This window comes from Dasypus novemcinctus, chromosome 11 (assembly GCF_030445035.2).
Source record: "Dasypus novemcinctus isolate mDasNov1 chromosome 11, mDasNov1.1.hap2, whole genome shotgun sequence".
Taxonomy (NCBI): domain Eukaryota; kingdom Metazoa; phylum Chordata; class Mammalia; order Cingulata; family Dasypodidae; genus Dasypus; species Dasypus novemcinctus.
In genome coordinates this window covers 116,471,346-116,486,831 of record NC_080683.1, presented here as the reverse complement: position 1 = coordinate 116,486,831, position 15,486 = coordinate 116,471,346, and the positions used below count along the sequence as shown (strand labels likewise).

The following is a 15,486-nucleotide window of genomic DNA, read 5'->3' as shown; positions in this document are numbered from 1 at the left end:
TTGGGAAATTTTCACCCATTATTTCTGCCCCTTTTTCCTTCTCTTCTTCCTCTGGGACACCTATGATACATACATTTGGATGCTTCATGCTGTCACTCAAATCCCTGAGAACTGCTCATATTTTTCCTATTCTTTTTTCTATCTTGTTTTCTGACTATGATTTCAATTGTCCTGTCTTATAGTTCACAGATTCTTTCTGCCTCTTAAAATCTGCTGTTGTATGTCTCTAGTATATTTTAAATTTCCGTTATTACGCCTTTCATCCCATTTTTTTTTAATCTTCAAAGTATTCTCTTTGCTCACATATTGTCTTTTTAATACCTTTTAGTTCTATAACCATATTTTCCTTCATCTCCTTGAATTGATTTAGGAGGTATGAACTTGTTTAGTTGTTCTAAATTCTCTGTGTCCCCTTTTTTTTTAATTTTTAAAAAAGATTTATTTATTTATATATTTTTCTCCCCGTTCCCTCCCACCCCAGTTGTCTGTTCTCTGTGTCTATTTGCTGCATCGTCTTCTTTGTCCACTTCTGTTGTTGTCAGCAGCACAGGAATCTGTGTTTCTTTTTGTTGTGTCATCTTGTGTCAGCTCTCTGTGTGTGCAGCACCATTCTGGGCAGGCTGCACTTTCTTTCGCGCTGGGCAGCTCTCTTTATGGGGCGCACTCCTTGAGCGTGGGGCTCCCCTACGCGGGGGACACCCCTGCGTGGCAGGGCACTCTTTGCACGCATCAGCGCTGCGCATGGGCCAGCTGCACACGGGTCAAGGAGGCCCGGGGTTTGAACCGTGGACCTCCCATGTGGTAGACGGACGCCCTAGCCACTGGGCCAAGTCTTCTGCCTGTGTCTCCTCTTAAGTTTTAATATGTCCCCTTGACTGCACCATATCTTCCTGTGTCTTGGTATGGTTTGTAATTTTTTTGCTGATGTTTGGGAATCTTATTTTTTTAATGTGTTAACTCTGAAGGTCAATTTCTTGCTCTTGTTTAGGATTTTATTGTTGATTTGCATTAAGGCTCTTCTTTGACACTTGGTCCAGGTTATTATGGACCTTTAGAGTAGCTCATATCTAACTGTTCAAATTTTCTCAGCTCTCCTTCAGTTCCTTACCCTGGATATGCAGTACAATTTTTTAAGATTGTACTTTTTGTGCAATTGTTTCACTTCCAGGATAAAGTTTCCTTTCCTCTGTTCCTTCTCCAGAAATCCTGATGTTTTGTGCAGAATTTTCTCCCCAGCTCCTATGATGTGTTTAAATTCTATCCCTCACTCAGTGTCCCCTTTTCCTTTCACTTTTCCATTCTCAGACCCATCCTGTCTTTAGCAGTTCAGTAACACCTTTTTTTTTCCTAGAAGGCTTTTCTCCCTTCAGTTTCTTCCCTAGTAGGGTGTTCTGCCTCTTAGAATCCAGAAAGGTGGGTCAACCCAGAAAGGACTTTTCTGCTTTTAGGTGGTCCAGCAAGCAGAGACTGGATTGAGTTGAGTATGCACAGCTTGTCAACAGTTCTGTCACAGCCTTTTTTCCCCTCCTGGGGACCCTTTTGTTTGTGGCACTCCTCAGTGGCTTGTGTTCTGTCCTGGGTCTCTGTGAACTTGGGTCCCTGTGCCTGAATATGCATGGGGTTCTAACTCACTATTGTGAATGACCTCATGCCTGCATCTGTGGCAAGAGGGACCCAGACCATGCTGTCTCTGTGCAACTCACAAGCTGTATGGGGACTGAGTTAGGGGAAAGGGTCTAGACTGGCAAGTCCATGAGGGAAATCTCTTACCTGATCTTGGAGATTATTTTCTTTTTCTACAATTCAGTGTCTCTGGAATCCTTCTCCCATCTCTATCATCCTTCAGAGTTCAAATCAAATGGGACTTGTCCTTTTATTTCAATGCCTTAATTCTTTACCTTTTTGTAACACTTTTTAGAATGAATTGGATGTCTTTGTTCAGTGGTGACCAAGCTTTCATTTTTCAATCATTACAACTCTATGGAGTGAATTAAAATATAAATATAAACGTTATGTGTATGAATTATTTCACTTTACTGTCATCTTTATTTTTGATATTGAAATGGTCTCATCTTTGGCTAAGGAGAGCCCATGTGAGTGTGTGTGTCAACGTTTCTTGTTCCTTTTAGTGGCCAATGGTACTTACAGGCCACAATCTGGGCAGTAGGGGTATTCACTGCCACCAAGTGGTTATTGTTTCCAGGTCTCTACAGAGAAGAGAATGAGGAAAGGTGAATTTTTTCCGAAAGAGATAAAGGAATCACAGTTTATATAGATACAAAAGATGACATACCATCTGATTTCATTCATGTCAATGTCCAGAACAGGGAAATCTGTACAGATAGAAAGTAGACTAAAGGTGGCTTATAACTGGAGAGGGTATGGATTAAGGAGAATGGGGGAGTGACAGCTGAAGGAGATGCAGTTTCTTCTTGAAGCGACAAAAATGTTCTAAAATTGACTATTTCACCTATCTGTGAATATACTTAAAAACCACTGAACTGTACACTATAAATGGGTGAATTGTATGGTATGTCAATAAAGTTGTTAAAAATTATCAAATAAGGTTACAGCATTCTCCTAGATATGTTTGCTAATAGATTCTGAAACAGGAAATCTGGGGTTCTAATTCCTAGCTCCAAGTCACTCGCTAACTGGCTTGGAGCCAGGCATAGTGCTTGGTGCCTCTGCCAATACCTGTGGGAAAAACTAGAGGGACAGCAGCAGAAGTCATGCATGCATGAGTCACTCCCTACCTGTGCAGCTTCTATCTACTTAAAACTGCATTGTTTTTTCTTCTTTAAAAAAACAAAACAAAACAGAAATTGAGAGTTGAAGAATTTTATCTATTATTATTGATATTGTGAAAATGTTCTAATAATTATTGATGTGATAAATACACAACTATAAGATTATGCCAAATACCATAGGTTGTACATTTTGGGTGAACTGTATGCTTTATTAATATGTATCAATAACATATTTTTTTAAAAATTATAAGATTTGAGGTTCCACACATTGCTGCACTATGGAGTCATCTGCAAATCTTTAACTATTACTGAGGTCTGTTCCCAACCCCCAAACACTGGGTCTGATTGGTCTGGGATGTGACCTGGACATCAAGATTTTTAAATGCTCCCCAGGTGGTTCTACTAAATTAGGAAGTACTGAGTTATAGCAAGAATTTACCCACCTTTTTTCATTTCAAATACTAAGATTTTGTATCACTAAATGATAGTCTCATCCTTCTAAAGAGCTGACATGTGAACAAGTGGAGTAAGTGAAAATGCATACTGCTTATCCATCCACAGATGGCCTGCCGTCTGCCCGCAGTGTAGCCCCAATCACATGATCCCTCCTTCTCCTGAACTTTAAGCATAAAGTGTCCCCCTCCCCACTCAGCCCTTTGAGGCCTATCAGGAAGACCCTTGTCCAACTTTGCTGCCTCGTTTCACATGTTCCACCCCACGCCTGCCACCCTTCCCCCACCCCACGCTCCAGAGGACTGAGGTTGCCGCCTGGGTCCTGCTCTTCCGCAGACCTGGATGCCGGCAGACACTCTTCTCCATCAGGAATGCCCTTTCCCCTCTGGGCTCAGAGCAGACTCCTGAGTGCCTAAGAGACCACCATTAGCTCCTCTCTCTGTGCCTTGTCCATACCTCACCAACGGTGACCACGTTGTTTAAAATGGCTTGCTTGCACATCCCAGGACGACGACCAGGGATGTGCCCCGAGTCTTACTTGTACTGCATCTTCAATGACTAGCACATGGCTGGCACAAAATACATGCTACCTGTACAGCCAGCTCTTGCTCTATGAATATAAGTCCAAGCTTTAAAATACTAAACAAGCCCTCCCCCTCAAAAAAAGTGAAGGCATTTGAAACATAAAGATTGAAAAGCAATGACAGATATTGTATCTTAATGACAGTAAAATCCAAAAAGGGAAAATGGATTCAACTGACATATAACTAGAAGCTGTTTTCCTCTAAAATGACAACTGGGGGAGACTAAAGGTTTAAATTGCTATTTTAAATTTTAATAAAATATATAGTCAGCAGCAAACAAAGCCACAGGTGTTTTGTGGGACTCAAAGACACACTGGCCTCTGAAAATACCACCAAACATTATAGAAAGGAATTTGATTCCTCTTTGATACGCAATCTAGAAGCCAGGCACAAGACGATGGTTGTGTTTTCCTTTCCTTTCATTTCACCAAGACCCTCATTCCTCCATGTCTAAAAAAGAACTGGATCTAGGATTCTTCCTTTCTGCCTTGCATAATCTGATGGGCAATCTGCACGTCTCTATTTGTCACTCTGCCTCCAGAGTAGGCTTTTCACTAATAATTTGGAGCTAGACAAGGAGGAATGCTGTGACCAGTAGTGGTGGTTGGTTCCCCAACAATTTTTCTTCCTTGCTTGCAGAACCCCAATTTTGTCCTTCAGGGATAGGAGAAACGTGGGTAATCGAGGATGCAGACAAACCTGGAATTAACCATACCTGGAACCAGCCCACCTCCATATGCTTGGTTAGATGAAATAATAACTATAATTGCTGAAGTCACTTATAGTTGGATTTTCTATTGCCTAAATGGTCAAACCATTCTGACATAAATGCTTGTCAAAAATCGCATTTGAAAAGAAAATGAGAAGAGATGATCTAGAATAAGAGTCAGGAAAAAAAAAAATAGAACACCTCAAAAATATGACAAAGCATGTCTTCAGTCCAAAACACCAGTTATGTAAGTATAGAACCCTGAAAACCTGGCTTAAGAGCAGTTCAAATAGTAAAGATCTAAGTGACTTACTATGGAGCTAAGTAACCCAACATTCCAACATTATAACATGGCTGAGGAAAACACACAGGTCTTTTAGATAATGTTATAACAGTATAGGCTCAAGAACATGATGGCAAAATCTTTTAAGGCTCAGCACTGATCATCACATTTCTCAAATAAATTAGACATGCAATGTTAAAGAGTCACTGGAAACCAGGAGAGTGCCAAAAGCAGGGCATCCAGGAGTATGGAAGATGGGGAGACCATGGCATCTGAGGACAGGCTGAAGGAATGACAGATCACAGTCTGGAAGATGGAAGACTGAAGGGGGCGCAGTGGCTATTTTCAAGGGCTAGTGGATAGTGAAGTCCATTTTTGCTGAGATCAAGTAAAGACTGAGTGACCGTCTGTGAGGGACATTCTAAAGCAGTGTGATGGTTAGGCTCATGTGTCAACTTGGCCAGGTAATGGTGGCCAGTTGTTTGGTCAAGCAAGCACTGACCTAATTGTACTGTGAGGACATTTCATGAACTTAAATCATCAGTGAGTTGATTCCACATATGACTGTTCACATCTATAATCATCTGAGGAGATTGTTTCAGCAATAAGAAACATCTCATCCAATCGGTTGAAGCCTTAAAAGGAGAAATGCTTTCACAATTCAGGGAGAGACTTCCCATCTCTACTTCAGCCAGCCAGCTTCTCCTGGGGAATTCACTGAGCTCCCGGTATGCAGCCTGTCCTATATATTCTGGACCTGTGCATACCCGCAGTCACGTGAGACAATTTTAGAAAACTTCACAATACATGCAGGTATCTCCTGTCGGTTCTGTTTCCTTAAAGAACCCTGACTAATACTAACAATATTTCCCAGAGAGTAGTACACACACCACTGAGTATACCTGAGGTGATTTTAAATGGTACCTATGCTATTCATTATAGATTTTTTTGATGCATTTTAAAAATAAATAGATGTACATATTAAGCTAGCCGTCAAACCCATGGATTCATGACATTGTAGGATAAACAAAAGTAACAATTTAAAGAAAAACATTAAGTTAATTGCATTACAAATGGAATAAGAAAATGGAAAAAACCATCGCAGTATCACAAAATGTCTGAATCTTGGATTTGCTATTCTCTGTGGGGGTTCTTGCATTGAACATGCTGAAACTGAAGTTCTTCCTTTACCAAAGTTGTCATAATAGTCAGTGATTCTCTGGAAACGTGGTAATTTATAACCATATTTTCAAACAGCTTTCACAGTAAAATACGGCAACTAAAATTATTTCTCATTTTTAGTAACAATCTTAGTAATACTGATTTTTAATAGCTATCACCATAAAATGATATCTGGAACTCTCACGTACCTAATCATTAATCACAAAAGACTCATATTCTTGCATCTAATAAGCATTTATGAGTGCCTCCTATGAGTCAGACACTGTGGTAGACACAAATCTGAACGTAAATGTCCTAAGTTTTTGTTTCAAACACCAACTGATAACTGCAGTAAAAAAAAAAAAAAAAATTAAATATTTAAGGCAAATTACTAAAAAAAAGAATGTCTTCACTGCAAGGTTCATTTAAAAAATATATATATATCATACATATTTATTATATAAATTTTTAATATAACTGAAGCTCAAACTATTCTCTGAGCTCCATACACAAAAAATTCTATGCACATGAACCAGTTTTATACTTAAAAATTTTCCAGTAAGCAATGTCTCCCACTCCACACCTGGTGCCCCTGCTCTAATATATTATGAACCTTCCTGAAGCCCCAAAGAAACCTTGTGATGTCTTTGTGGAAAGTCCACCCACCTCTGCCTTCAGGCACCGTGTGGCAGGTATAATCTTACAGAACCAAGAAAGCGATGGGCTCTGAAGGAAATGATGTCACAGTACACAACTGGAGGCATTCTGACCAACTAACGAGAAGCCTGACCTTTTCTTGCCTTTACCAGCTCCTGAGGCCAAAAAGTACTTTACATTTGAATAATCAAAAAATAAGTGACATCTAAGATGTACAATATCCTAAAGAAACCCTTTAAGAAAGCTTAAGCCCTTATCCCCTGTAGACATTTTCCCACAAGTCCATCTGTAAAGGGATTCCTTTCAAGGTCTAAGGGAAAAAGGCAAGCAGCCCGAAGTATTCCCCCTACCTCCTGCGTGTGTTCTTTGTAGACCTGCAGCGGCCCGGTGGCTTTGGCGGTGTCCCAGAGCTGCAGCGAGCCGTCGCCACTACAGGTGATGAGGACGTGTTCATTGTTCTCACTCCACGTCACATCAAACAAACCATCATTCCAGTCAAAGCTGCACCAGGGAAATTCAACAAAAATAACAGTGGTTAGAAAGAGATATAGAAACATACACACTTACATAGGCAGTTGAACAAGAGGAAAACAATCATCATTTTACAGTTTATCAAGTGTTTTTTACAGTTTATCAAACACTATTTTAACACACGCTATCTCATGTGGTCGTCACAACCACAGCAAGTAAGTAGAGCAGCCACCGGACCGACTACAAACAAGGTGAGGGAGGGTAGAAAACAGTCCCCAGTGACACAGCAGGAAAGCTAGAGAGCCAGATGAGAGCAAGAGCTAGCCTGGCACTATTTATACCCAGGCATGCTGTCACCAGGGGTTCACTGCATTTTGTTGTTTATAGGATGAGCCAATGAAACTTCAAAATACTAATCTAAACCAATAATGTCAACTTTTCCCATAAATCCTTCACCTGACCCATGAGCAAGTAGTTCTTTTCTTTTTCACTTTAAAAACAATTTACTGGGAAGTGAATTTATTGGGAGCGTCCGCCTACCATATGGGAGGTCCAATGTTCAAACCCAGGGACTCCTAACCCTGTGTGGTGAGCTGGCCCACGTGCAGCGCTGATGCACGCAAGGAATGCTGTGCCACACTGCGGCAACCCTGCATAGGGAGCCCCACGCGCAAGGAGCATGCCCTGTAAGGAGAGCCAGCCGGCGCAAAAAAAGCACAGCCTGCCCAGGAGTGGCACCACACAGAAAGCTGACACAGCAAGATGACACAACAACAACAACAAAAAAGAGAGACACAGATCCCCAGTGCTGCTGACAAGAATGCAAGTGGACACAGAAGAACACACAGCAAATGGACACAAAGAGCAGACTAACGGGGGAGCGAGGGGGGAGAAGGGGAAAGAAATAAACAAAAAATAAATCTTAAAAAAAAAAAAAAAGAATAAGTGTGAAAAAGCCAGCAAGAGTGGAAAGAAGACTACTTCAGGAAGGAGTAGAAATGAGGGTAGCTTGGTATCTAAAAAAAATAATAAAAATTAAAAAATAAAATAAAAACAATTATTGAAGTATATCCGTCATACATGAATATACATAAGCAATAAGTGTATAATGAAATTGTAAACTTAGAAAACAAACATGCATAACGTCATACAGGGATCCCACATATCACCCCACCACCAATATCTTGCACTGTTGTGAAACATTTGTACCAAATTATAAAAGAGTATTATCAAAGTATTACCACTAACTATAGTCCATATCTTACATTTAGTGTATTTCCCCACAAGCCACCCAATTATTTATTTATTCATAAACCATGAATTTATCTAAAGTGTACAATCCACAGCATTTGGTACAATCAGTGTAGTGTATTCATCACATTCAATATTAGAGCATTTTCATTACTCAAAAACAAACAAAAAACAAACCATTTTCATACCCATAAGTTGGCGCTAATTAAAAATCCTGTGATGTGCTTGCAACATTTTTATTCATTTCCAAACATCTTCACACAACTTTTTAACAATTCTGCACAGATTAAACCTCAGCTTTCCATTCTCTAACCACAGTCTACTCTCTGGTGACTTATATTCTATTAACTCCATGAGTGTGCTCATTATATTTACTTCATAATAGCTAAGTAATACAATATTTGTCCTTTTGTTCTTGGCTTGCTTCACTCAACATAATGGCCTCTAGGTTCATCCATGTTGTCATATGCTTCACAACTTCATTTCTTCTTACAGCTGAATAATATTCCACCCTGCATATATACCAGTTTGTTTATCCATTCCTCAGTTGAAGGACAGCTAGGTTGTTTCCATCTTTTGGCAATTGTGAATAATGTCACTATGAACATCAGTCTGTGTCATGGCTTTCAGTACTTCTGGGTGTATACCTAGTAGGGGTATTACCAGATCACATGGTAGATCTGTATCTAACCTCCTTAGGAATTGCCAGACTTTCACAGAGGCTATAACATTCTACATTCCCACCAACAGTGAATAAGCATACCTATCTCTCCACATCCTCTCCAACACTTGTAGTTTTCTGTTTTGTTAGTAGTGGCCAGCATAATATGCTCTTATGATCCTTTTTATTTCTGTGGAGCCAGTCATAATATTCACGCTTTCATTCTTGATTTTAGTTGTTTGCATCTTCGCTCCTTTTTTCTTTCTTAGTCTTGTTAAGGGTTTGTCAATTTCATTGATCTTCTCAAAAAACAAGTTTTGATTTATTGATTTTTTCTATTGTTTTTTCTCGATTTCATTTATTTCTTCTCTAATGTTTGTTATTTATTTCTGCTTATTTTGGAACTGGTTTCCAAACCAGTTCTTTTTTTTTTAAGTTTCTCCTATTGTTCAGTTAGGTCTTTGATTTTAGCTCTTCCTTCTTTTTTTAATATAGGCCTTTAGAGTTATAAACTTCCCTCTCAGCACTGCCTTGCTGTATCCCATTAATTTTGAAAGTTCTGTTCTCATTTTTATTTACCTTGAGATATTTACTAATTTCTTTTGCAATTTCTTCTTTGACCCACTAATTGGTTTAGGATTGAGTTGTTTAGCCTCCATATATTCACAAAATTTCCCCTTTCCTCCCTAATATTCATTTCAAGCTTCATTCCATTATGACCAAAGAAGGTGTTTTTTGTATAATTTCAATCTTTTTAAATTTATTGAGACCTGAGGTATGGCCCAACATGTGGTCTGTCCTGGAGAAAGATCCATGAGTAATTGAAAAGAATATATAACCTGCCGATCTGAGCTGCAATGTTCTGTATATGTCAGGTCCAGTTCGTTTATCAAACTGTTCAAGTTCCCTGTTTCCTTGTTGATCTTCTGTCTATTTGTTCTATCTATTGATGTGACTGGCATGTTGAGGTTTCCAACTGTTATTGTAGAGACACCTATTTCTCCTTTCAGTTTTGCCAGAGTTTGCATCATGTATTTTGGGGCACCCTGGTTAGGTGCATAGATATTTAAGGCTGTTACTCCTTCCTGGTGGGTTTTCCCTTTTATTAATATATAACGGTCTTCTGCATCTCTTATCACTTTTTTTTTTTGCTTTTAAAGTCTGTTTTGTCTGATACCAGCATAGCTACTCCTGCTCTATTTTGGTGACTATATGCATGACATATATTTTCCAGCCTTTCATTTTAAGTCTATTTGTATCCTTGGGTCTAAGGTGAGTCTCCTGCAGACAGTATGTGGATGGCTCATTTTCTCTTATCCCTTCTGTCACCTATGTCTTTGATTGGAAAATTTAACCCATTAAAATTCAATGTAAAGGCATTACTTACTTCAGCCATTTTATCCTTTAGTTTCCATGTCATATTTTATTTTTGTCCATCTTTTTACCTTTTTGGTTATCCTTTCTGATAGTCTTCACTTCTACAAGCTCCTCCAAGTCACTCTCTCTCTTCTCTTCTCTGGCTGCAGAACTCCCTTTATTGTTTCCTGCAGAGCTGGATTCTTATTTATGAACTATCTTAGCTTCTGTTTATCTGTAAATATTTTAAACTCACCATCACATTTCAAGGACAGTTTTGCCCAATAAAGAATCTTGGCTAGTAGTTTTTCTCTTTCAGTACTGTAAATGCATCATATCAATGCCTTCTTGCCTCCATGGTTTCTGAAAAGAAATCTGCATTAAATTTTATTGGACGCCCCTTGTATATGATGTTTTGCTTCTCCTTCACTGCTTTCAGAATTTTCTCAACTTTGACATTTGGCATTCTGAATATTGTGTTTGAGGATAGGTCTACTTCGACTTATTCTAACTGGAGTACGCTGTGGTTCCTGTACACGTATATTCATGTCTTTTATGATAGTTAGGAAATTTTCAGCCATTAGTTCCCCAAATACTAAAAAAAACAACAGCGCAGAGGAGAGTTGGAGTTTTGATGCTGGAACCCTAGGAATTAAACACACAGGAGAAGAACACAAGTAGAGATGCCTCCATAGACATAGCAGAGGCCCTGAGAAGGGAGAGAGCCTGACAGTCTACAGTTGACCTTGTGGAGAGAACAGAGCAGCTGAGTCCAGAAAGAAATGAGCCCCGGGGAAAGAGACATTTAGGAAGAAGAGGAAGGCTGAACCGTCACAGAGACTGACAGACATCTTGCTCCAACATGTGGCAACAGACTTTCGTGAGGGAAGTAACTTAAACTTTATAGCCTTGTGACTGTAAGCTCCTACCCCAAATAAAAAGCCTTTATAAATGCCAACAGATTTCTGGTACTTTGCATCAGCACCCCTTTTTCCTGACTAATACAGCATCTGATTCTGATGCTAAGTTTACTCTAATGTTGTTTCTCTCTCTTGCCTAGGGATATACTGTTAAGCATTTGTGTGCTACCAATGTTCTTTGACTCTTAGTTCAACTTCTTCTAGATATTTAGGACTGCCTCAGTTTAACTGCTCAAACCAGGGCTAAGGACCCAGTAATGTGGTACAGGCCAGTTTCCAAGGGCTTGGAGACAGGGTCAGTAAAGTCACCTGATTGCCACTTTTATTTACTTATTATTTTTCCTTTTCGGGCACATTTCTGGGCTGCCAACAGACAGTGTGCTTTGGCAGACCTCTCAGTTCAGACCCCAGATGACTCCGCCCACAGGCAGTGCAGAAGCAATGTCCTTGAGGCTGGCCAAGCCTCACAAACAAACTTTCTCAGAAGGTGTTCTCCTCTCTTGGCCAGCCACACCCTCCCTCTCTCTGCCTCTTGGGCAACCAGCCCAGGGTAGTAGGGAGGATGTTTGAGGAGGCAAATTATCTTTAGCTCCCTGCTGGCTCTCAGTGCTAACAATGCTATGGCCCCACCAGTGCACCAGAATCGTGGAAGTCTGAGTCCCCTCCAATGCAGCAGACCAAGTTCGCCAGTGAAAATCCAAATTTACTGTAGGCTGTGTCCCACTCTCTCCCCTCTTTTGGGGAAGAGGACCCTTGCAACCCTCTCAGTCCACAAGTCTGCAGACCACTGTTTGCTCCAAGGATGTAGGGATGGGCGCCAGCTACTGCTGCTGCTACAGCTTTACTCATAGGATTTTTCCAGTCAGCTGAGACTTCTTTCCTTTGCCCTCTCTCCTCTGGGTAGTGTCTCACCTTCCCCTGATTCCCTGAGCCCCAGAGTAGCCCTCCAGACAGTCTCTGCCTGTCCTCTAGCTAATTTTTTCTGCGAGAGGAATGATCCCTCTGCCTCTCTAATCCTCCATCTTCCCAGAAGTCAGTAGTTACTTTCTGATGGAATTTCCTTTCCTTTCTCTACCTGTGACTAACCCAGTTGGAGGTCTTACTGAGTCCAGCAGTCACACAGACAAGACAGGCAGGAAAAGAAGAAAGTAAAAGAGGGGTTCGGTAATACACAAAATGGATAATTCATTCCTGAATGAGTAAAGCTAAACTAGATTAAGAAGATATCAAGGATAGTCAACATCACACAGTAAACTAATCCACTTATTTTTTATGTTTGCTTTATAAAATGTAACATAATACAACTTAGTTGCAAAAATAAGTTCTAAACTATGCAAATGCCCAAGTTTCTTCTATGCTGACAATTAAAATATTTTATTGATCAAATAGAACCACCTTACCTTCTGGAAAGCTGTAGCCCAGATTCACTTTGATCCAATACTACTAGGGTTCCACAGCCTAAAGAGAAAAAATCATCAAGGTCATGCCACTGCACACTAACCTGCCAAGCAACCATCTAAGTTCAAGGAGGTATGGACCACCGAGTACCTAATCTTACTACCACAAGGGTCTCCCTAAAGTTACTGGGAACATGTGCACAGAAGAAGCAGGAAGGGTGGTACTCTCCATTTCTTTTAACCTTGTGCTTCCATCACTAAACAGTCAACTTGCCATCTCATCTGTCACTAGAATCCAGGCACAGACCCAGGGAGAAGGGGAGGGAGCTGAGAGCCTGCCCTGTGACCAGGCAGGGTGCCAGGCACACAAACCTGCCCTGTATGTGTTACCACCCCCATTTACAGATGAGAAACCTGAGCCTTACAGACTCTGTCCTCCTTCAAGGACATCACCCTGCCGCCACCATAAACCTAAAATACATTCAAACAGGGACTTTAAAATATTTATGACTATGCAAAGACCTAGTGGAATTTACTACATCCTTGGAGATAAAGTGCTGAAAAAAATGATAATATCAGTTATCCACCAAAGATGAATCATTTTACCAAAAGAACAAATATATATATATGTATTCTTAAAGATTTATTTATTTATTTCTCTCCCCTTCCCTCCCACCCCAGTTGTCTCTTCTCTGTGTCTATTTGCTGCGTCTTCTTTGTCCACTTCTGTTGTTGTCAGTGGCACAGGAATCTGTGTTTCTTTTTGTTGCATCATCTTGTGTCACCCCAGTTGTCTCTTCTCTGTGTCTATTTGCTGCGTCTTCTTTGTCCACTTCTGTTGTTGTCAGTGGCACAGGAATCTGTGTTTCTTTTTGTTGCATCATCTTGTGTCAGCTCTTCGTGTGGGAGGCGCCATTCCTGGGCAGCTGCACTTTCTTTCACGCTGGGCGGCTCTCCTTACTGGGCACACTCCTTGCACATGGGGCTCCCCTACTCGGGGACACCCCTGCATGGCAGGGCACTCCTTGCGTGCATCAGCACTGTGCGTGGGCCAGCTCCACACGGGTCAAGGAGGCCCGGGGTTTGAACTGCGGACCTCCCATGTGGTAGGCGGACGCCCTAACCACTGGGCCAAGTCCACTGCAGACCAATACAGTTTAAAAGAAGTTATATTTCTTTTTATAAAGGCTGAAAGAGAAAACTTTTGTATTTAAACATGACTTCCTTTTTAAGGAGTTTTTTAAAAGAATTTTGTTTAAAGTATCTTTACAAACTCATGAATCGTTAATACTGACTTCAACCTAATCTGTGGATAGGTATTGTATATCTGCATATGCAAACACTAAGAGTTAATGGTAAAAGTTTAGAAAACAAGTAATTCTCTCCGTCTGAGTTTTAGAAATCATCATGTTTTTCTGCTGTAGGACCAAACAAAAAATACTTCTGAGAGCTGACATCATGCAAGCCTTGTTTCATATAGCTTCAGTGTGTAACTGAGTCAGGATATAAATCTAGTCCACGCAGAGACCATTCAATTGAACCGCTACAAAGGGCTCTGCAAACATGCACAAGCCTGCCGAGACAACAAAAGCTCGGGCTGGAGCTTCATACAAGTCCTCCTGGCACTCGCCGGGAGAGCTCCAGTGGCCTGCTCAGGAGCGCCCTTCCTGGGGAGGACACGTGCGTCCCGGCGCAGTGGCGGGTGGACCGTGGGACGCGTGGATCTATGGGCCAGTCGGAAAGCCGCCCTGGCTGCCCAGCCATCTGCAGGGCAGGGAGTGCCTGGGCCACTTCTGGCTTAAGAAACGGGGGTACGGGCTGCTAAGCTACCGCACCTGCAGGAGACGGTGGGCATCGCCAGCGGGCCAACGCGCCCCAGGACCCCAGCGAGCGAGCGGGAGCGGACAGGCCCTGACTCCCCTTGCTTTCACAGTGGACCTCTCGAGCCGAGGGTTTCCCAGGCCCTGAGAGCCGGACCCCGGACCCCCGCGGCTCCCCGGGACCGGCGCGGCCCGCCAGGACCCCGCCCGCGCCAGATCCCGACGGGTCTCCGCCCCTCCCCCGGGTCCCCGACTCCGACTCACACCCGGCTGCGCTGAGCCCCTGCCCAGGCCTGTTCCCGGCCCCCGGGACCCCCGGCCCATCCCCACCGCGCCCCTCCTCCGAGTCCCCACCCTCCCCAGGCTCACGCCCGGCTCTCCTACAACCCCGACACCCGCGGCCCCGGCGCGACCCCGCTCTGTCCCCGCCCTTCCCCCGGGCCCCACCCCCATCTCACCCGGGCCGCGACTTCCCCCGGTCCCGCTCACCTGCGATGCCGTAGTGCTGCGCGGCGGCGCAGGCCAGGCGGCCCGGCAGGTAAGGCGAGAACTCGGCGGCGTAGCCGTGGCGGCCCGGCACCCGCAGCGTCCGCCCCGCCGCGCTCATGCCGCCGCCTCCCGGCCGCGCCGACAGTTCGGAGTCAGGGCGGCCCGCCCCGTGGTCTGGAGAAGTTGGAGCCCCAGCAAGGGCGGGCGGAAGTGGGGAGGCCCGTGATCTAAATGCTGGCCTCCGATTGGTCCGCAGAGGAAGGGCACTGACTCCGGTGGACACCATTTTGGCTTTGGGCAAAACAATCCCCTGGTGGGTGCTTGCTGGGTGGCCTGAGCTGCCTGGAGAGTGATGCTACGGCTGGACGGGGATTCTCGCTGGTTTGGGTTTCACTCTCAGCCTCCACTGCGGAAGTATCTGGTTTTTATCAGCTCACTAGCATTTGAAGACCAACAGCAGGGAATTTTCTTGATGATTACAAAACGCGACAAGCGACAGCAAATTCTGAAACTCTGCAGTGAGT

The 15,486-nt window shown here is 42.8% G+C and overlaps 1 protein-coding gene across 2 annotated transcripts in view; it reads right to left on the bottom strand.

Moving 5' to 3' along the window:
- PEX7 (peroxisomal biogenesis factor 7) overlaps positions 1–15,263 on the bottom strand; it is a 114,763-nt gene extending 99,500 nt beyond the window's left edge. For both annotated transcript variants that reach the window (XR_011650158.1, XM_004468544.5), the window contains exons 1-3: positions 14,963–15,263; positions 12,657–12,714; positions 6,948–7,098 (exon numbers count right to left, since the gene is read on the bottom strand). Coding sequence is in view for 1 of the 2 variants with exons in the window: in XM_004468544.5 (XP_004468601.2) it covers positions 6,948–7,098; positions 12,657–12,714; positions 14,963–15,248 (495 nt within the window). In the remaining variant the exon portion in view is untranslated. The remainder of the gene's footprint in view (positions 1–6,947; positions 7,099–12,656; positions 12,715–14,962) is intronic.
- Positions 15,264–15,486: the final 223 nt, after the last annotated feature.